Source organism: Anomaloglossus baeobatrachus, chromosome 3 (assembly GCF_048569485.1).
Source record: "Anomaloglossus baeobatrachus isolate aAnoBae1 chromosome 3, aAnoBae1.hap1, whole genome shotgun sequence".
In the NCBI taxonomy this organism is placed as follows: Eukaryota; Metazoa; Chordata; class Amphibia; order Anura; family Aromobatidae; genus Anomaloglossus; species Anomaloglossus baeobatrachus.
This window is the reverse complement of record NC_134355.1, coordinates 668,520,959-668,542,480: the sequence shown is the minus strand read 5'-3', so window position 1 is coordinate 668,542,480 and position 21,522 is coordinate 668,520,959. Positions and strand designations below refer to the sequence as shown.

The following is a 21,522-nucleotide window of genomic DNA, read 5'->3' as shown; positions in this document are numbered from 1 at the left end:
AATTATTCATGGTTAACCCTTTCATGCAGGTGGGTTTGGGCGACTCACACATGTGACTAGTTGCTGCATCCACTTTATAACCAGCCGCATCCTATAAAAAAAGCCCCTGGTGGGAGGGGGGAGGCAATATACCAATATTGCGACATGTTTTCTAGCAACTGCAAAAGCTGGAAAGGATGAGCTAGAGCTGCTGATGTGCTCCAGAGCAGGAGCTGGCTGTGCTGATGTGTGATGGACCTGACACCCTGAGGCTCATGCCTTGGACATGTAGGTGAAAGGCACATTCACACTGGGGTTGCTGGATTGCTGCTTTTTTTTTCCTTTAATTACTCTCACAAAACTGATTGAACAATTGATGCATCGATTTGATATTTGTCTCCCAATCGTTTATTACTATTTCAAGGACTAATAAAATGATCTCTCCTAGCCCCCCCCCCAAAAAAACCCCACCTGTGTATGCTTTTTGTTCTTTGCTTACTTTTTGATATATTATGTTGTATCTTGTACAAAGACTTTATCCTGTTGATTAGATGCTAATTAATCATTTTTTTTAAATATATTTATATTTTTTTTCTATATATTTATATTAGACTGACCTCAATTATTAAAATTGGAGCTTAAAAAAATTAGGCTGAAACTAACAAAACTGAGCCTCTTGTTGCCATAGGAATCAATTGTATACCTTTTTTTTTTTTTTACCAAAGGCACAGGTAGTGAGGGGGTAATTTCTGGAGGCTTTTAAACAAAAAATTGTTGGGTAAAGAGGATAAATTCTATTTCTGCACATTGACAAAATAGTGGGTGACCAGCAGCAATGCTTCATGCAGAATGTATATTTCATGCATTTTTGGGACTCAAATATTTATTCTAAAAAAAACAAACTTTAGAGAGATGTATGACTTTCCAAGGGCATTGATTTTATTTAGTGGAGTATGGATATATAGATCCATTGTCAAGATCCATCAGTCTGATAATTGTGAATGGATACTAATATATATATATATATACACATATATATGTTCTTTCAAATATGTATGTATATATATATATATATATATATATATATATATATATATATATATATATATATATATATATATATATATATATATATAACTACCCCTGCATCTTCATCTTGAATCTAATCCAAATATGAGATCCGGCTGTATAGTTTTAATGTTTGATGCCCTTATGTCTTTATTTTGTTTATTTATTTTTCCTGTTTAGTTCCTCTTGGTCCATAAACTGTAGGATTTTCCATAGTTCCTTTTCACACAATGCAGCATTGGGGTTGAGTTCACACTAGTGTTTGTCTTATGTATTTTTACACAGTTAAAACTTAGACATAACTACTTCTCAGATGTTCTCCACGCTGCAGTATAATATATATATATATACTACAGTTTGGAGAAGATGTAGAGAGTTGGTTCAATGTGATACATCAGTCTTGTGAAAAGAAAAATAAATAAAAACTCTAATGTATTTGTGCCCTTAAGGACAGCTCCTTTCTTTGAGTTTACATTTTGCCATATTTTGAGCAAATCCAAAAAGATAAATGCCTCCCATCCAGGAACTCTCTCGGATGGGCTGTGTGGACTGGACCTTGCTTTATTTATTTCAGTATTAACAACACCTAAATATAAAACAAACGAAAAAAATGGAGAATTGTAACCAAGGAAAAGTTAAAAAATCAGCTACGTCTCGGCCATATCCGTAAAGGGTCCGACACATAGGAATACGCATGCTATAAAATTCTCGGGTTCAATGATGAGAAAAGATAAATGTATCTAATCTGTGTATTCAATCTTCACTGAAGTCTGGATACTACGGAATACACGGAATGGGGGGGTCTGGGAAGAACCTAGGGGAGACGACTGTCTGAGTGTGAGCAGAGTGTGCGCAGAGTGTGAGCAGAGTGTGAGTAGAGTGTGAGCAGAGTGTGAGCAGAGTGTGAGCAGAGTGTGAGCAGAGTGTGAGCAGAGTGTGTGATTATGCAGGTGCATCAGTATTTGTAAAAAGTTTGAGCACAAATATATCTGCGCATATATGTATGTATGTAAGGCCCATGTACATGCGAATAAATAAATGCAGGAGTATGTGTGCATATATATAGACATACACAGGAAACATACATGTAAACACCTATACTCAAGGATGTATATAAATAAATCTATAAATATATGTGTGTGTGTGTGTGTGTCAGTGTTTATCCTTGAGTATGAGCATGCTATATTTTCCATAGGTATGTGTGCCAATAACTGTGTACGTGTGTAGTCATGTATACATGTGTGATACATATACGTGCATTTTTGTAATAATTCATCTTATCCATTATAAATAATTGCATTCTGACAGATCGATTATATGACTCCTCACCTGAGTACCAAATGTCCAAGCATGCCCTTCCTGCCAATGATTGTAAAACAATTATTATCAGACTCCTATGAGACTTTCCACAAACTCTAATTTGGAATTTGTTTTATGTCTATATCAGCTGTTTAATACTAACTAGGAATGTCCCATTATAGGTATGGAGGGAAATAAGTGTGTGTGTGTACTTATACATGTGTGTATATATGTGGGTGTATTTATACATGTGTATGTGAATGTGTATATATATATATATATATATATATATATATATATATATATATATATATATATATATATATATATATATATATGTGTGTGTCTGTGTGTGTGTGTGTGTGTGTATACATATATATGTGTGTGTGTGTACTTATACATGTGTGTACATATGTGGGTGTATTTATACATGTGTATGTGTGTGTGTGTGTGTGTGTGTGTGTGTATATATATATATGTGTGTGTGTGTATACATAGATGTGTGTATATATATATATATATATATATATATATGGGTATATAGGTCTATGTTTATATATATGTGTGTGTGTTTATACATATATGTGTTTATACATACGTGTGTGTGTGTGTGTGTGTTTTATATATACATATTTGTGTATGTTTTTGTGTGTATATAAACATCTGTGTGTATATATACTCTATTAAAGTTGTGTGTGTATACTGCCTGTGTATATATAACCAAAAAGGACAGCATATATATGGAACCTCAGCTGATAGAGCAAATATATGCTGTCCTTTTTTGCTAAAAAAAACCCTTTTTTTTGAGCAGTATATATATATATATATATATATACATATTATTATACACTGTGTGTATATATATATATATATATATATATATATATATATATATATATATATATGTATACTGCTCACAAAAATAAGGGGAACACTAAAATACCATTATGTTGTGTGTTTCCCTTATTTTTGTTGAGCAGTATATACATATATGGATAAAATGGATTTTGATTTGTATTAATTAAATTGTATTGTATGAATTAAAAAAGCTCAGGCTTTGTATATATATATATATATATATATATATATATATATACGATCTGCTGTATTACCCGAGTTCCCATAGACTGTTAGTCTCCGCTAGTGTCTGGGTGTATGTATATGAGGATGGATTGTATTATTCTATATTCTCATCATCTAATGATCCAGTGTAGATTATATATTACACTTGTTATTCTGCTTTCTCCATGTAATCCCATGTATTGAGCCCGTGCTTCTGCCCCCCCCCCCCCCCCCCTGATTGTGAGCTATTGTGGCGCAGACAGGAGCTCAGGAGCAGCTTACTGACTGCAGACAATTGTCAGCAAATCCTCCTTGTCAGTGTCAGGCATCGTCAGTATTTGTCACACAAGGAAAAAAAATGAATAGAAGGCAATAAGCCCAAAATGAGTTATTGTAATTACATTTAATTAGTTTAATGAGTTAATTATTTTGCTTACAGCTGTACAAGAGACTGCAAACATTTGTTAAGAGCACACCCTCGGTAACAGGGGGCCATATCAATCAGAATTTCCATGTGTTTTAAGTCATTAAGCCCAAATGGCCGCCATGTTATCAAGCTTCGGGGAAATTCAATTTAACTGTCAGACATATTTTTTTTAAAGGGTAAAAACCAAAAATTTAAATATACTCATATAATTGGAAAAATATTGTATTTTCAAAACAAGAAAACACATCTTGTATTTATTTTTGACAAATTGATCTTTTTGAAGCTGACTATTGCTCTTTAAAGGAGAACCGCCATCTTGGTTTCTTAAAGGGACACTTTTCAGAACTGATATTAACTCAGAATTGGGAGCATTAACAATAATATTTATACAAAAGGTTCTCATGTTTCATAATTAACAGTATAAAGAGAAGTAAAAGATGGTCCTTACAATAGCACATACCTTTCTTGATGACTGACTGGTCCAGCAGATTCATGGCATTATTAGCATCTTCCACTGACTGTGAATATAAACCAGAGAGATTAACAGCGGCTCCAGCAGGGATATTAAACATAATATATATAAATATATATAAATCATGAGGTGCTGCGCACATTTCCATTTATATTAACCCGCCAGGACACTGTACATTATTCAGCCGCACATATGGACACTGAGTGGAAATGAAATATCTGCAGATGATAATAATAAAAGATGAGGAGCTGCAGCCATTCTCTTATCTTGTTAAACATTGAATTACACCGAGGATTCTGCCTCCTGCAATCTAAGGCGGAATCAATGCTCCTGCCTCTGCATAATTTACAGGCTCGGATTAAATAAATTCACATTTAAATATGAATAAATCTCCGAGTATTGGAAGGAGGCAGCAAGAAGCAAGGAGGTCGTGGGCTTGTTATCGATTCGATCTGATTCCTTTCGATTTTTAGGTTGGGCTGTGTAATAAATGATGGTCGCTTAATGATTTATATGTGTGGGGAGGAAGTGCTGGTAAAATGGGGAGCATAGGAGGAAAGGCATTATTATTATTATTATTATTATTATTATTATTATTAATAATAATAATTAAGGGCTACAATGTATTTCTTTATCAATTTGTAATTAAATATAAATTCATACAAGTATTTTATGATGCTGATAATAACAAGCAATAATGATGATAATAATAATATAAAAATATAATAATAATAAATAATGTTAATAATTATAATCATCATAATAATAAATATAATAATAAATAATGTTAATAATAATAATAATAATAATAATAAATAATGCTAATAATAATAAATAATAATAAATAATGCTAATAATAATAATAAGAAGACGAAGAAGAAGGAGAAGAAGAAGAAGAAGAAGAAGAAGAAGAATGAGGAGAAGAAGAAGAAGAAGAAGAAGAAGAAGAAGAAGAAATAATGTTAATAATAATTATTATAATAATAAAATAATAAAATGGCTGGATGATTTCCTCAGTACACATAACATTGTCAGTTTTAAATGGTTTAGTGACAAAATATATAATTGGTGGAGGAAGAGGGAACTAGATGGACCTAGGTCTTTTTTTCATCCTATGTAACTATGTAATCTTATATATAATATATATATATATATATATATATATATATATATATATATATAGTAAGGAATATATTCCACAGAACTCAGAAATAAGTGAAAGAAGTCAAATTAAGATAGTAATTAATATAGTATATATTATTATTTATAGGATAAATGAAGGGGGTGACGACATCATTCACAATTATAACCCATATATTCACCTGACTAGAATCTATCTATCTATCTATCTATCTTTCTATCCCTCTATCTATCTATCTATCTATCCCTCTATCTATCTATCTATCTATCTATCTATCCCTCTATCTATCCCTCTATCATCTATCTATCTATCTATCTATCCCTCTATCTATCTATCTATCTATCTATCTATCTATCCCTCTATCTATCTATCTATCTATCTATCTATCTATCTATATATCTATCCCTCTATCATCTATCTATCTATCTATCTATCCCTCTATCTATCTATCTATCTATCTATCTATCTATCTATCCCTCTATCTATCTATCTATCTATCTATCTATCTATCTATCTATCTCTATCTATCTATCTATCTATCTATCTATCTATCCCTCTGTCTATCCATCTATCTATCTATCTATATATCTATCTATCTATCTAATTATCTAGCTATCTATCAATCCATCTATCCATCTATTGGTTTGTACATCTATCCTATTGATAAATAGATATAAAAATTGACTCTATATAATATTATTTATTCCTTTCCTCAAGTATAATCTACCTTCTACCTATTATCTAGCCTCCATCTATCAATTCTCTATCTATTATCTAGCTATCTATCCTCATATCTATCATCTATCCTAACAACTATCCATCTACTTTATATATATATATATATATATATATATATATATATATATATATATATATATATATATATATATATATATATATTTATATATATGTATATATATATATATATATATATATATATATATATATATGATTGATATACAAACCAACAGAACAGAGAAATAGAAAGGAAGACTGATAGATGGTAGATAAATAGATACAGGGATAAATATATATATATATATATATATAATATATATATATACATATATATATATGTGTGTGTGTGTGTGTGTGTGTGTGTGTGTGTAGAGAAGAGAAAGAGAGAGAGGAATGTTCTGCGCATATATATATATATATATATATATATATATATATATATTCATTAAAAGTGTCCACTTCGCTGTGAAGTTATGCTGGGATTTGTAGTCTCACACTTGCAGCCACAGGTTGCTGTACAGCAGGACCGTAAAGATTTCGTATACATTGCTGACACCACTGAGACTATATTATTAACCCTTTAATGTCATTACCTGCAGCCTGTAATCATCTACAATTAGTTATGAAAACAGCGATCTGTGTGAACCGAGCAGCATGAGGGGGGGGGGAGCGCGGGGTCAGAGGGGGAAGGGGGGGGGTCATAGGTCATAGCCCTGGGCCTCGGAGGGTCACAGGAAGTTGTCCCTATTTCCCCCAGCTCTTGTGATAATGTGAGATCCATGTAGATGAGCTGTGGGGGGAGGGGGGAGGTGGAAATGACAGTAGACGACCCCCATCACCCCCGAGAACACGAGCACGGAAGAGCTGGCCAGTAGAGCAGCTGCCCAAGGAGGCGGCCCCGCGTGGGGGAGGTACCCGCTGAGGAGCCGGCCAGTTAAAGAGTTGCCGGTGGAGGATCCGCCCGCGGAAGCGCTGGCCCGCGGAGGAGCCGGCCCGCGGAGGTGATGGCCCGCGGAGGAGCCGGCCCGCGGAGGTGATGGCCCGCGGATGTCCTGGGCCGCGGAGGAGCCGGCCCGGCATGGCGGCGCTTAATCGTCACTCAGAGCATTGTAAAGATTTAATTAGGAAAGTAGATCCCACAAAGTGCTGGGAGGTGTAATTACTACCGGAGCCGGGAGTCTGCCCTGAGCCTCCACCATCATAGAGCTGCAGATATGTAACATGGAAGGAAATGCCGGCAACTGGCTTCATTCACAGATTAGGGCTTGTAGGGTGACAGTCCCTCTGGAGCAGCCATGTTGGTTGTCATTAACCCTTTGTTTTAAAAGTGACGTCTGATTCCAGAGGTTGAAGAGAGGAGGCGCAATGGCGGTATATTCACTGCAGGTGAGGTCTCCACTGGTGCCATACTGGGGACATTATGTGGCAGGTGGAGGACTGTATGGGAAGGAGTCAACCCCCCCCCCCCCCCTTCCCCTACACAGACAGCATGCAGGACATCAAAGGGTTAATCAGTGCGAGTAAAAAAACATATATATTGGTAATAATTTATAAGAAAACTATATAACATCTATAAGATACTATCAAGGTGGTCTCTTATTATTAGGAGACTGTGGAGTTGGGATTGAGGGAGTAAAGGTGGGGGGAGTTGATCGTGCTGGTGCCCGAGTGATGGGGCTACAAAAGCAAAGCTGCCAAACTACATGTGATCTGTCACCCTGAGAGGTCTGTGTGTAATGTGTATTGTGTGTGATATGTGTATTGTGTGTGATGTGTGTGATATGTGTATTGTGTGTGATGTGTGTGATATGTGTATTGTGTGTGATGTGTGTGATGTGTGTGATGTGTGTTGTGGATATTGTTAGTAATGTGTGTGATTTGTGTAATATGTGTGTGGGGTATTGTATGTAATATGTGTTTTGTGTGTAATATGCTTATTGTGTGTAGTATTTTCAATATGTATTGTGTAATGTGTGTATCGTGTGTAATGTTTGTATTGTGTGTAATGTGTGTAACATGTGTATTGTGTGTATTATGTGCAATATGTATTGTGCTAATGAGTGTAATGTCTGTATTGTGTGTAATGTGTGTATCATGTGAAATGTGTGTAATGTACATATTGTGTGTAATATGTGTATTATGTGTAACATGTCTAATGTATATGTTATGTGCAATGTAGCTATTGTGTGTAATGTGTGTATTTTGTGTATTTTGAGTATTATGTGTAATGTGTGTACTCCCTGCACTGGGAGTGGCTGCTCTGTGATGTCAGGTCGCATCTCTGCCACACTTCTTTTAGTTAAGGTTTTAATAATCTAAGAACAAATGATAAAATAATAGAAGTAAATAGAGAAGAACAGAGTGTAATAAAGTTTAGGAAAAAGAGGTAAAGAGAAGTAACCTGCACAGGAGAGAAATCTAGAATAAGAAAGTGACGAGACTGAGAAGGGAACAGGTGAAGATGTCACTCTACAGGTAAGAAGGAGGCAAAACAGGAGCATCTCACAGTGTCAGCGATCACCATCCACTCACTGTGCAATGATGGCGCAACGCTGCGACTAATCATAGAAAGAGCCCAGGCCTGGTGATTACCAGTCATCACCTGTCATCTATCTATCTATCTATCTATATATCCCTCTATCTATCTATCTATCTATCTATCTATCCCTCTATCTATCTATCTATCTATCTATATATCCCTCTATCTATCTATCTATCTATCTATCTATATATCCCTCTATCTATCTATCTATCTATCCCTCTATCTATCTATCTATCTATATATCCCTCTATCTATCTATCTATCTATCTATCTATCTATCTATATATCCCTCTATCTATCTATCTATCTATCTATCTATCTATCTATCCCTCTATCTATCTATCATCCATCTATCTATCTATCTATCCCTCTATCTATCTATCATCCATCTATCTATCTATCTATCTATCTATCTATCATCCATCTATCTATCTATCTATCTATCTATCTATATATCCCTCTATCTATCTATCTATCTATCTATCTATCATCCATCTATCTATCTATCTATCCCTCTATCTATCTATCATCCATCTATCTATCTATCTATCTATCTATTCTTCTATCCCTCTACTATCTATTATCTATCTATTATCTATCTATCATCTATCTATCTATCATCTATCTATCATCTATCTATCCCTCTATCTATCTATCTATCTATCTATCCCTCTATCTGTCTATCTATCTATCTATCTATCATCTATCTATCCCTCTATCGATCCCTCTATCTATCTATCTATCTATCTATCTATCTATGTATCTATCTATCTATCTGTCTGTCTATCTATCTATGTATATCTATTATCTATCTATCTATTATCTATCTATCTATCTATCTATCTATCTATCTATCCTCTATCTATCTATCTATCCCTCTAGCTAGCTATCTATTATTTATCTATTCCTTATTCTTTTTTTCCTCCCTTCTTTCTTCCTTCATTTATTTATTTCTGTCTTTCTTTGTTTTTCTCCTTCCTCTCTTTCTTTCTCTTCTTTCTCTCTCTCTCTTCCTCTTTCTTTCTTTCTCTCTTTCTTTCTTTCTCTCTTTCTTTCTCTCTCTTTCTCTCTCTTTCTCTCTTTCTTCTTTCTTTCTTTCTTTCTCTCTTTCTCTCTTTCTTTCTCTTTCTTCTCTCTTTCTTTCTTTCTCTCTCTCTCTCTCTCTCTCTCTCTCTCTAGCACAGCTCTGCCATGTGACATACCTATACCCCATACACTTCTATGGCATGCACTCACCTGTATGTCGTCCATGCCGGGGTGCCCCAGGCCGTGCAGGCTCAGGCTGTCGCCCATACCGGAGTCCAGGCCATGGTGGGCGGAGTGCAGCAGGACGTCCGGCCGCCGGACCGAGTGATAGTCCCTCCGGGGGTCCAGTCCGGACAGCTGCGGCAGGGAGGCCCGGGGCTGCGGCAGGAGGGAGCCGGTGTCCGCGCTGACGTCCTGCCGCTGGCGCTGCCCCCATGGGTGCTGCTGGGGCTGGTGCAGGGGGTTCAGGGAGTACGGGTCATTGACGTGAGAGTACGGGTCCTGGCTCTGGTGGTAGGGCAGCGGCTGGTAAGGAGGAGGGAAGTAAGGAGGCTGGAAGTCCGAAGACGGCGTGTGAGACAGCGGAGGGGCGCTGGAGTACGGGCCCTGCGAGACGGAGCCCAGCTGGGACAGGCGGGAGCTGTGGCTGGGCACACCGTCATGGCGGTCCTGGAAGGAGAACAGTCACATTACTCATCAAGGCCACGGACAGCACAAAATACTCAAAATACTGAGGATATCAACATGTCCAAAAAATGAACACTACAGAAGTGTAAAGAAAAAATCTACAAAAGTCTAAACATGGTAAAGAAAAAAGCTACAAGGTGTAAACAGGTAAAGAAACAAGTTACAAGGTGTAAACAAGGTAAAGAAAAAGCTACAAGGTGTAAACATGGTAAAGAAAAAGCTACAAGGTGTAAACATGGTAAAGAAAAAGCTACAAGGTGTAAACAGGTAAAGAAAGAAGTTACAAGATGTAAATATGGTAAGGAAAAAGCTACAAGGTGTAAACAGGTAAAGAAAAAAGTTACAAGATGTAAACATGGTAAAGAAAAAGCTACAAGGTGTAAACATGGTAAAGAAAAAAAACTACAAGGTGCAAACATGGTAAAGAAAAAGCTACAAGGTGTAAACATGGTAAAGAAAAAGCTACAATGTGTAAACAGGTAAAGAAAAAAGCTACAAGGTGTAAACATGGTAAAGAAAAAGCTACAAGGTGTAAACATGGTAAAGAAAAATGCTACTAGGTGTAAACATGATAAAGAAAAAAGGTATAAACATGGTAAAGACATAAACTGTAAGGTGTAAACATGATAAAGAATAACGCTACAAGGTGTAAACATGTTAAAGAAAAAAGTTACAAGGTGTAAACATGGTAAACAAAAATGCTACAAGGTGTAAATATATTAAAGAAAAAAGCTACAAGGTGTAATCATGGAAAAGAAATAATAACAAAAACTATTCCATAAAGTATGCCCTGACCATTTACATCCTGACTGCATGTGGCCTGTGCAACCACAGAAGTACAAGAGAAATGTAATTATACAGGGAAAACTAAAATCTCATCTCATATAGTCGCACCCCATCTAACAATATAAATACACTTCTTTTAATATAAATGTAAAAAATAAAAGAAACACAAAGGTATCCAATACTTATTGAGATTTCAGCTTCAAAAGTTTTAGAATTAAGTGACAAATGAAAACAGCAGAAGGCCCAACATATAGAAGCAAGGCGAAATGTCTGGAATTATATTAAACAACAACACATCTCTATCTAACTGAGAAAGAAAAACCACAAAAAAATGCCACCATGATATCATCTTTAACTCTCGTTTTAGTATACCATAGGAAAAATAATTACATTGCTAGTACTTATATTTTCTGTAAAAGTTAATTAAAATCCAGAAAAAATAAAAATAAAAAAACAAAATGCAAATAGCAAAAAAAAAATAAAAAAAAGTACAATGATTTAAATAATGCAAAATGAAACAATACAATAAAAACTGCAAAGTGAAATCTTACATTTGAGATACAAAGTAATAAGCGTAAAAGAGGAAGGGTACAAAGAAGAAAACAAGTCTCTAAAAAAGAAAACAACTAAAGCAAAAAAATAAATAATAATTTGTAAATAAAAGTAGTAAAAAAATCCTAAAAAGAAGAAAATGGCTTACATCACAAGAACAAATAATAGTTAATAAAAAAAGAAATAACAAAAAAAGCTCAATCGTCAAAGAATAATAAAAAAAGATTCGTAAAACATAGGAAAAGGTTTACAAAACAAGATCAAATAAAAATAAGCAACAACAAAAAAGCTCAATTGTCAAAAAATAGTAAAAAAAAAAAATCCTAGGAAATAGTTTATAAAAGAAGAACAAATAATAATAATAATCAAAAACAAAAAAAGCTCAACCGTCAAAGAATAGTTAAAAAAATCCTAAAAAATAGGAAATTGTATACAAAAAATAAAAACATAAAATCGGAACAACAAAAAAGCATCATAATAATAATAATAAAAAATAAAATCCTAGAAAATTGTTTACAATACAAGAACAAATAAAAATAAGCAACAACAAAAAAGCTCAATCGTCAAAGAATAGTAAAACAAAATCCTAAAAAATAGGAAATGGTTTACAAAACAAATAAAAATAAAAAGTAGGTAACAACCAATAAAGCACAATCATCAAAGAATAGTAAAAAAAAAATAAAATAGGATATGGTTTACAAAACAAATAAAAATAAAAAATAGGTAAGAACCCAAAAAAATCATCAAAGAATAGTAAAAACATCCTAACAAAGGAAATAACTTAGAAAACAAGAATAAAATGAATAAATAACAACAAGAAAAACTCAATCATCAAAGAGTAGTAAAAAAAATCCTAAAAAATAGGAAATGGTGTACAAAACAAATAAAAACAAAAATAGGTAACCAAAAAAGCTTAATCAAAAAAAATAGTCAAAAAAATCCTAAAAAAGGAAGTAACTTAGACAAAAAGAACAAATAAAACTAATAAATAATGAAAAAACCCTCAATCAGCAAAGAATAGTAAAAAAAATAAATCCTAAAAAATAGGAAATGGTTTACAAAACAAATAAAAATAAAAAATAGGTAACAACCAAAACAGCTCAATCATAAAACAAAATAAAAAAAATATAAAAAAATCCTAAAAAAGGAAATAACAGAAAACAAGAACAAATAAAATGAACAAATAACAACAAAAAAAGCTCAATCATCAAAAAATTGTAAAAAAAATAAATCCTACAAAATAGGAAATGGTTTACAAATCAAATAAAAAAATAATTCGAGGAGATACATTATCTGTAATTTTGTAGTTTAACATAACCATAATGTATTGTATGATTATTGATTATATGTTTTTGTTATTAAAAACTAATAAAAAAAGGTAAAAAAAAAAAATAGGTAACAACCAAAAAAGCTCAATCATTAAAAAAAAAATAGTAAAAGAAAAATCCTACAAAAAGGAAATAACTTAGAAAACAAGAACAAATAAAATTAATAAATAACAAAAAAAAGCTCAATCATCAAAGAATAGTAAAAATAAAAATTCTAAAAAATATTAAATGGTTTACAAAACAAATACAAATAAAACATAGGTAACCACCAAAAAAGCTCAATCATAAAAAAATAGTAAAACAATTCATAAAAAAGGAAATAAATTAGAAAACAATAACAAATAAAATGAATAAATAACAAAAAAAAAAGCTCAATCATCAAAGAATAGTAAAAACAAAAAATATTAAAAAAAAAATATAGGAAATGGTTTACAAAACAAGAACAATAATGCAGAACTTTAGCTTATCCCAACTTGGAAAGGAGGGGGTGGTTGGAAAAATCCATGGAAAAGAAGGTATTTCAAGAAAAAAAAATCAGTCCAAATCGCCAACAGCAATATCTGGAGAAGTTTTTTTTTTGTCTCCAGCTGACTATGGTCCACTCCTAATAATAAGAATTCAGAGAAAGCCCAGCTGTAACTACAATGATTGCCCTAAATGACTAAAGCCAAAGGCGTTAAAGGGAGATGAGGGGAAAAAAAAAAAGAAAAGAAATAATGGAAGCAATGAACTCACCATAGCTGAATAGGTGTGTACTAACATCTGGACACAATGCGGAGCCTTCAACAGTTAAATGAAATAAAATGCTTTAATATAGGATGGAAACCCTACAAGAACACTGCTTGACTTATATCCAAGTCTATCCATCAAATAATGGCCAAAAATAGGGAGTATGGATTGTCCTCTGTTTCCTCTTTAAGCTCCTCTTCCACCCAAGGCTAGGCTGAGACTGCTAGGACGCCCCTTCCCACCAAGGCTCTACACCGCCTCATAATAATTGATATTCATGACTATTAATATTACACCAAGGCAGCATGCAGCTCCTCCATCCAGCTCTCTAGCTCCCCTACTATTGTAAATGACGTTCATTCAGTGGAGAATTACTAGATGTAATCAGACAAGGGGGCTGGCCATAGGAAGTCTTGGCTAAAAGTTTACCAGTGGAAGGATGAACAACTGTCAATTAAAGGAGATGGAGGTTTTTACGCACAGCCCCTACTGGAATATGGAATGAGTAGGTGCTAGGTTGTAAGGCTAGAGGCTAAATAAAAAATATTTCCTTCTCTTTCACTTAATTATTATACCTTGCTAATAGCCCTCAGTGATTAACACTTCTCCTTTAAGCAAATAAACAAAGGGCTTTTTTTTTTGCTCCTCAGAGAGGGGAAGATTTTGCGCATTTTACGCATGGGGAATTATAAAAAAAAGAAACTTTTTTTCTTTTTTTTTTTTTTTTTTTTTTTTTCTTCTTCTTTTCTTAAAGAAAGTGAATTTCTAGTTTCATGGATGGCCACGGGCAATTTTTTACTGTCTTTTGATGTCTTGTGAACTAGCAAAACCAGTCTGCCTGTCATTATTATCTGCTTGTTTTGGAACATATTTCTGCATTTTAACCCATTTCAGTTCCTTTAAGTTTGTGAATAGATGCGCTTTTTAGTTTGGGTATTTTTTTTTTCCATACAGATATGAATTATAAGCACATTTTCTGCCCGAATATTATTTTCTTTTTTTTTTCTTTTATTATTATTAAGGACGTCAGAAAAAAAGCAGCCTATACCACCAATATTGGCGCAAAGCAATGCTCAGTAGGGCACTAGACAGTATGTGGTATCACAGGGGTAGTGGATAATTGTATTAACTTATTATCTACCATTGTGCCTTTTTTTGGGACGCCTAATCTTTTGCTTAAAATTCATTAAATTAATCATAAATTAATTCATTTAATTTACACATTAAAATCATTAATTTTGCTTAAATTTCATTTTAATTTTTATTTATTTTTTTCATTAAAAATCTGTCATTTAATAAAAAAAAAAAAAGAAAAAAATCTAATTTGGCAAGTAATGGGTTAACTGATTGGGATATAGGTAATTATTGGAAGAAGAAAAGAGAGATAGTGCAAGAAAAAAAAATGGAGGGAAGATTACAGTAATGTAAAATAGTGGGTACAGAGAGAAAAATGGAGAAAGGTGGCACAAGGGGCACACACAGGAGGAGAATCATGGAATAGAGGGAGACGCAAGATTTATAGAAGAGGGTGCACAGGCAAAATAGAAGGCAGAAAAAGGGGGTACACCAAAAAAAAATATAGGAGAAGGAATAGACAGAGGTGGTACAGACCCAAAAAGTAGGGCAAAGACCATAGGAGATGGAACAGACAGAGGGGTATAGAAACAAAAATAGGGCAAGGACAATAGGGGATGGGACAGGTAGAGGGGAACAGACACAAAAATAGGGCAATGACAATAAGGGATGGAACAAAGAGGTACAGACATAAAAATAGGGCAAAGACCATAGGAGATGGAACAGACAGAGGGGTACAGAAACAAAATTAGGGCAAAGACAATAAGGGATGGATCAAACAGAGGGGTACAGACATAAAAATAGGGCAAAGACAAAAGACAGTGGTGTACAAACCCCCAAAATATGGCAAATAATATAGGGGATGTAACAGACAGATGAGTACAAAACCCTTAAAAATAGGGCAAAGCCTATAGGGGATGAACAGACAGAGGGGTACAGATAACAAAAAGATAGGAAAGACAATGACAGACAGATGGGGTACAGAAAAACAAAAAAAAACAAGACAAAGACTATATGGGATAAACGGGCAAAGGGGGTGCATATAAAAAAAATAGGGCAAAGCCTATTGGAGATGGACCAGACAGAGGGGGTACAGACCAAAAAAATAGGGCAAAATTTATAGGAGATGGACCAGACAGAGGGGGTACAGACTATAAAATAGGGCAAAGCCTATAGGAAATTAACCAGACAGAGGGGGTACAGACCAAAATAATAGGGCAAAACGTATAGGAGATGGACTAGACAGAGGGGGTACAGACCAAAAAATAGGGCAAAACTTATAGGAGATGGACCAGACAGAGAGGGTACAGACAAAAATAATAGGGCAAAACTTATAGGAGATGGACTAGACAGAGGGGGTACAGACCAAAAAATAGGGCAAAGCCTATCGGAGAAAGGACAGATAGAGGGGGTACAGACTGAAAGGTGGCAAAAGGGGCACATTTAGAAGGAGAGAGGACCCTGAAATAAAGGGAGAAGTACTACACATAGAAGAGGGTGCACAGATAAAACATCTGAGAAATGGGGGGAAATGAGGGAAATACAAAATGGGAAAGAATGAAAGGTCGCAGAAAAAGGGGAGAAAACAGAGAGGGATATGAAGAAGGGAGAAAGGAAGAGGAGAATTAAGAGGGGCAAAGGCAGATAGAGGGGAAGACAGAAAGGAAGGAAGGGGAAAGAATGAGATCGGGCATGAAGGGAAAGAGAAGGGCAATGAGAATAGCAGGGCTCAGACAGATGGAGAGGGCACATAAAGGGATGGAAGCAAACTATGGCACAAAGAGAGGGCACGCCGAAATAAAGGGGTACAGAGAGAAGCAGGGGCAGAGGGCACAGAGGCAGCAGCGCCGTTTTGCATTGCGCGTAACTAATTCAGCATATGCCGGATTATGGGCTGCGTTCCGCTGATAATTAGCGTGACTGGCGCTATTCAGAGCAGGAGCGGCTGCCTGCAGAGAGAGGGGTCAGTGCCCGCCACCCAGCCCTGACCGCACTATATCACCGGCCCCAGCCTGCAAGATCCGCGAGAGGAAATCCAGCCTCACTCCATCTCCTGCTTTATTTCCTGAACTTCTGCATCCAGATTACACATTAACTAGAATCAGGAGAGAAGGCGACTGCAGCGGTGACCTCTCCTGACACTGCCCTGCCGGGGGCTCAGGTCCCCAAACAGTCCATCCACCCCCACCCCACAGCCACAGCCGTGTATTGTTAGCAGGGATGGTGAAGACCCTTCCCAAGAAAGCCCTGAGCATTCCTCCAGAAAGTGCTGGACTCTCAAGTCACTGGAGGAGCTGGAAGTAACGAAATAAACAACAAAACAGCACAAAAAAAAATAAAATAAATAAATATATATATGTATAAATATATATATTTAAATTTACATATATATATATATATATATATATATATATATATATATATATATATATATATATATAGGTACCGTACAACAGATGGTGGATTATCTGCAAGTTTACGTAATTAAGAACATTTTGCAGGACATTAAGTCAAATAGGAAAACAAGAGGGGAAATGTAACAATCTTATGAAGAGTAATATTATTCAATCATAGAATATAATATACAGTACAACTCAATAAAGGAATGGGAAAATGTAAAAAAAGAAGATAAAATGTATTCTACCTAGACCATAAGGAGTAAAGTAAATGAGGAAATGAAAGTGTGTAATATAGAATCTATGTAAAATCTAATGTAAAGTATACAATATTATGTATACAAAGTATCAAAGTATAATAGGGTATAATACACTATAATATATATGTAATAATATATACATTTGTCAATATATATATATATATATATATATATACACACACACATTATGTCTGTTATATCCTTTATTATTATTTATATATATATATATATATATATATACATATATATATATATATACATATATATATATATATATATATATATATATATATATATATATATATATATATATATATAGTTATAAAATAATGGATATAATAGAAATAATGTATATATATATATATATATATATATATATATTAATAAGTAGTATTTACACAAGGTATAGACTGTATAATATAATGTATAACATGTGAGTACAATAGATAAGATGTACACAGGATTTTGAAGGCAAAGCTCATAATGACAGTGTCTGGATTATACTGACACTGGATAATACAGTGTATAATATATAGACTGTGGATAGAGATGGATGCTGCAAAAAGCAATCCAAAACTATATGATGTACAGAAATTATGAAATACACACTGTATAGCGATTGTGCAGACCTTCTATAGTGTAAAGTGAATATTAGGATGTAGTTATTGCTTGGAAAATGAATAGAAACTATATAAACTAGATAATGAAGAGAAAATGTAAGGCATAGCCAAATTATAGAAAAGAAAGGTATAAAGTAACACTGGGGAAAAATATAAACTAAATAATAAACAGAAAATATAGACACTATGGAGACTATACTGCTAAGAAGTGTAATGTATATAATAATGAATATAAGAAAAGTGTATATGGTAAAGATAAAGGGGAAATACTCAATGTCATAGGGAAGTTATCGATTTAGACAATTTATGGAAACTTTTTCTGCATGGAAAGTTTTCCAAAATATACACAGAGCATAGAAAGTTTATGTATGGAGTATATGGACAGGACATGGGGACCCTCCTGTGTGGAGTATATGGACAGGACATGGGGACCCTCCTGTGTGGAGTATATGGACAGGACATGGGGACCCTCCTGTGTGGAGTATATGGATAGGACATGGGGACCCTCCTGTGTGGAGTATATGGACAGGAAATGGGGACCCTCCTGTGTGGAGTATATAGACAGGACATGGGGACCCTCCTGTGTGGAGTATATGGTCAGGGCATGGGGACCCTCCTGTGTGGAGTATATAGACAGGACATGGGGACCCTCCTGTGTGGAGTATATGGACAGGACATGGGGATCCTCCTGTGTGGAGTATATGGACAGGACATGGGGACCCTCCTGTGTGGAGTATATGGTCAGGGCATGGGGACCTTCCTGTGTGGAGTATATGGACAGGACATGGGGACCCTCCTGTGTGGAGTATATGGACAGGACTCCTGTGTGGAGTATATGGACAGGACATGGGGACCCTCCTGTGTGGAGTATATGGACAGGACATGGGGACCCCCTGTGTGGAGTATATGGACAGGACATGGGGACCCCCTGTGTGGAGTATATGGTCAGGACATGGGGACCCTCCTGTGTGGAGTATATGGACAGGACATGGGGACCCTCCTGTGTGGAGTATATGGAGAGGACATGGGGACCCCGATGGATCAGGTTGGGTTGGCAGAACAGGATGGGGATGGAGTAAGGATACAAGTCGCCTTTACCTCGTAGATATCTTCATACTTGACATTTTCCACCAGTTTCCAGAGCATTGTGGCTGAGTGTTCAGTGTGTGGTGAGCGCATTCATGTGAAGAGCAGATGTCTGCAGTCTCACTCACTCCCTGTCTGTAATGATCCACATACAAGTGAAAGTGGGGGGGACCCACTGCACAGAACAGCAGCAACCTCTCTATCTGGGGCTGGGAACAAAAGGCTGAGCTAGCAGGACCCAGCTCCTCTGCCCCTGCCCCTCATCCATCATATGCATTTACCATCCTGTATATATGTGAGAGGTGCCAGACAGAGGGGTATGGAGCCAGGGTGGGGGTATGGAGCCAGGGTGGGGGTATGGAGCCAGGGTGGGGGGTATGGAACCAGGGTGGGGGTATGGAGCCAGGGTGGGGGGTATGGAGCCAGGGTGGAGTGTATGGAGCCACAGTGGGGGTATGGAGCCAAAGTGGGGGTATGGAGCCAGGGTGGGGGGGTATGGAGCCAGGGTGGGGGGTATGGAGCCAAAGTGGGGGTATGGAGCCAGGGTGGGGGTATGGAGCCAGGGTGGGGGGGTATGGAGCCAGGGTGGGGGTATGGAGCCAGAGTGGGGGTATGGAGCCAGGGTGGGGGTATGGAGCCAAAGTGGGGGTATGGAGCCAGAGTGGGGGGTATGGAGCCAGGGTGGGGGTATAGAGCCAGGGTGGGGTATCCAGGGGCAGCGCACTGTGGAGGGGTAGTAGTTAGCTGTGGAGCTCTGCAGGATGGGAGAAGCTTCTGTCTGGAGATGTGAGGGATGTGTGGATGGAGACTTGGTGTGGAGATGTTGGGACTGTGTCCCAGTACATAGTCCATACATTCAATGGATGGATCATACAACATCCACAACCAATACAGAGTACGAGTGATCTGAGCGCTGCACTCTGCTCACACACTTATATTCACCTTCTAACTCATATTATTTTTTTCTTTCTGTCTTCTTTCTTTTTTTTCTTTCTCTCTTTTATTTGTTCTTTGTTTCTTTATTTTTCTTTGCTTCTCTCTTTATTTCTCTTTTTTTCTTTCTTCCTTCCTTTCTTTCTTTTTTTTTTTCTTTATCTCGTTTTCACATATCTATATATCAATATTATGTCAGAACTGTCATGTACATACTTGAATATTTTGGTGAGACAGAAAAATATTGCCTCTATATAATATATTTTCTCTCTTTTCTTTCTTTCTCTTTTTTTTCTTTCTATCATCCATCTATCTCTCTATTATCTATTTATGTATCTATAATCTATCTATCTATTATCTATCTATCCATTATTCTGTGTCTATCTATCTATCTATCTATCTATCTATCCTTCTATCTATCTATTGTCTATCTATCTATCCCTCTATCAATCTATCTATCCCTCTATCTATCTATCTATCTATCTATCTATCTATCCTTCTATCTATCTATTATCTATCTATCTATCCCTCTATCAATCTATCTATCCCTCTATCTATCTATTATCTATCTATCTATCCCTCTATCTATCAATCTATCTATCTATCTATCTATCTATCTATCTATCTATCTATCATCTATCCATTATTCTATGTGTCTATCTATCTATCTATCTATCTATCCCTCTATCTATTTATCTATCTATCTATCTATCTATCTATCTATCTATCTATCTATCCATTATTCTATGTGTCTATCTATTCCTCTATCTATCTATGAATCTCTTAGTTATTAATTGTAATATCAGAGATATATGGCCTTGTGCGCACTCTGCTTTTTCTGCTGCGTTTTTGCGCATTTTTTGAGTGCAGTTTTACTCCCAAAACTGTATGCATTTCCTTGCCCAACAAAGTTCATGAGATTTCGGTTTCTCTGTCCACACGTGGCAGCTTTTTTTTTTTTTTTTGGCTGTCTTTGTGGTGCCCAAGATGCAGCATGTTATTTCTGCGTTTTTTTTGGCAACGTTTATGAACCCTTCCAGTCAGATTTGATTTAAAAAACAAAACGCACTGGGCAAAAATGCGATAAAAACGCGTAAAAAAATGCGTGCTTGAGACCAAAACCGTGCATCTATGTGGTCACCAGCAGCGCACAAAGGTGCGTGTCATTCTGGAGGGGCGCAGGGTGGGCGCAGAGCTCAGCTCTCTACCCCCTGTCGGTCTTTCCCTCCACTATTATTTGGGGCCGACTTCATCTTCTCCCCCCATCATCACTGAATGATACCGGAGTAACAGGCGCAGGGTCATTATGGTGGAGGG

The 21,522-nt window shown here is 35.9% G+C and overlaps 1 protein-coding gene across 4 annotated transcripts in view; it reads right to left on the bottom strand.

Moving 5' to 3' along the window:
* TFAP2B (transcription factor AP-2 beta) overlaps nt 1-19,527 on the bottom strand; it is a 90,857-nt gene extending 71,330 nt beyond the window's left edge. The window contains exons 1-3 of one of the 4 annotated variants that reach the window (XM_075341231.1): nt 19,285-19,527; nt 9,965-10,423; nt 4,284-4,353 (exon numbers count right to left, since the gene is read on the bottom strand). In XM_075341231.1, coding sequence (XP_075197346.1) covers nt 4,284-4,353; nt 9,965-10,423; nt 19,285-19,365 — 610 coding nt within the window. In that variant the 5' untranslated portion in view covers nt 19,366-19,527. Of the gene's footprint in view, nt 1-4,283; nt 4,354-9,964; nt 10,424-13,842; nt 14,165-19,284 lie in introns of those variants that run through there. The other 3 variants (XM_075341233.1, XM_075341234.1, XM_075341235.1) reach the window with 3 other exon arrangements.
* Nucleotides 19,528-21,522: the final 1,995 nt, after the last annotated feature.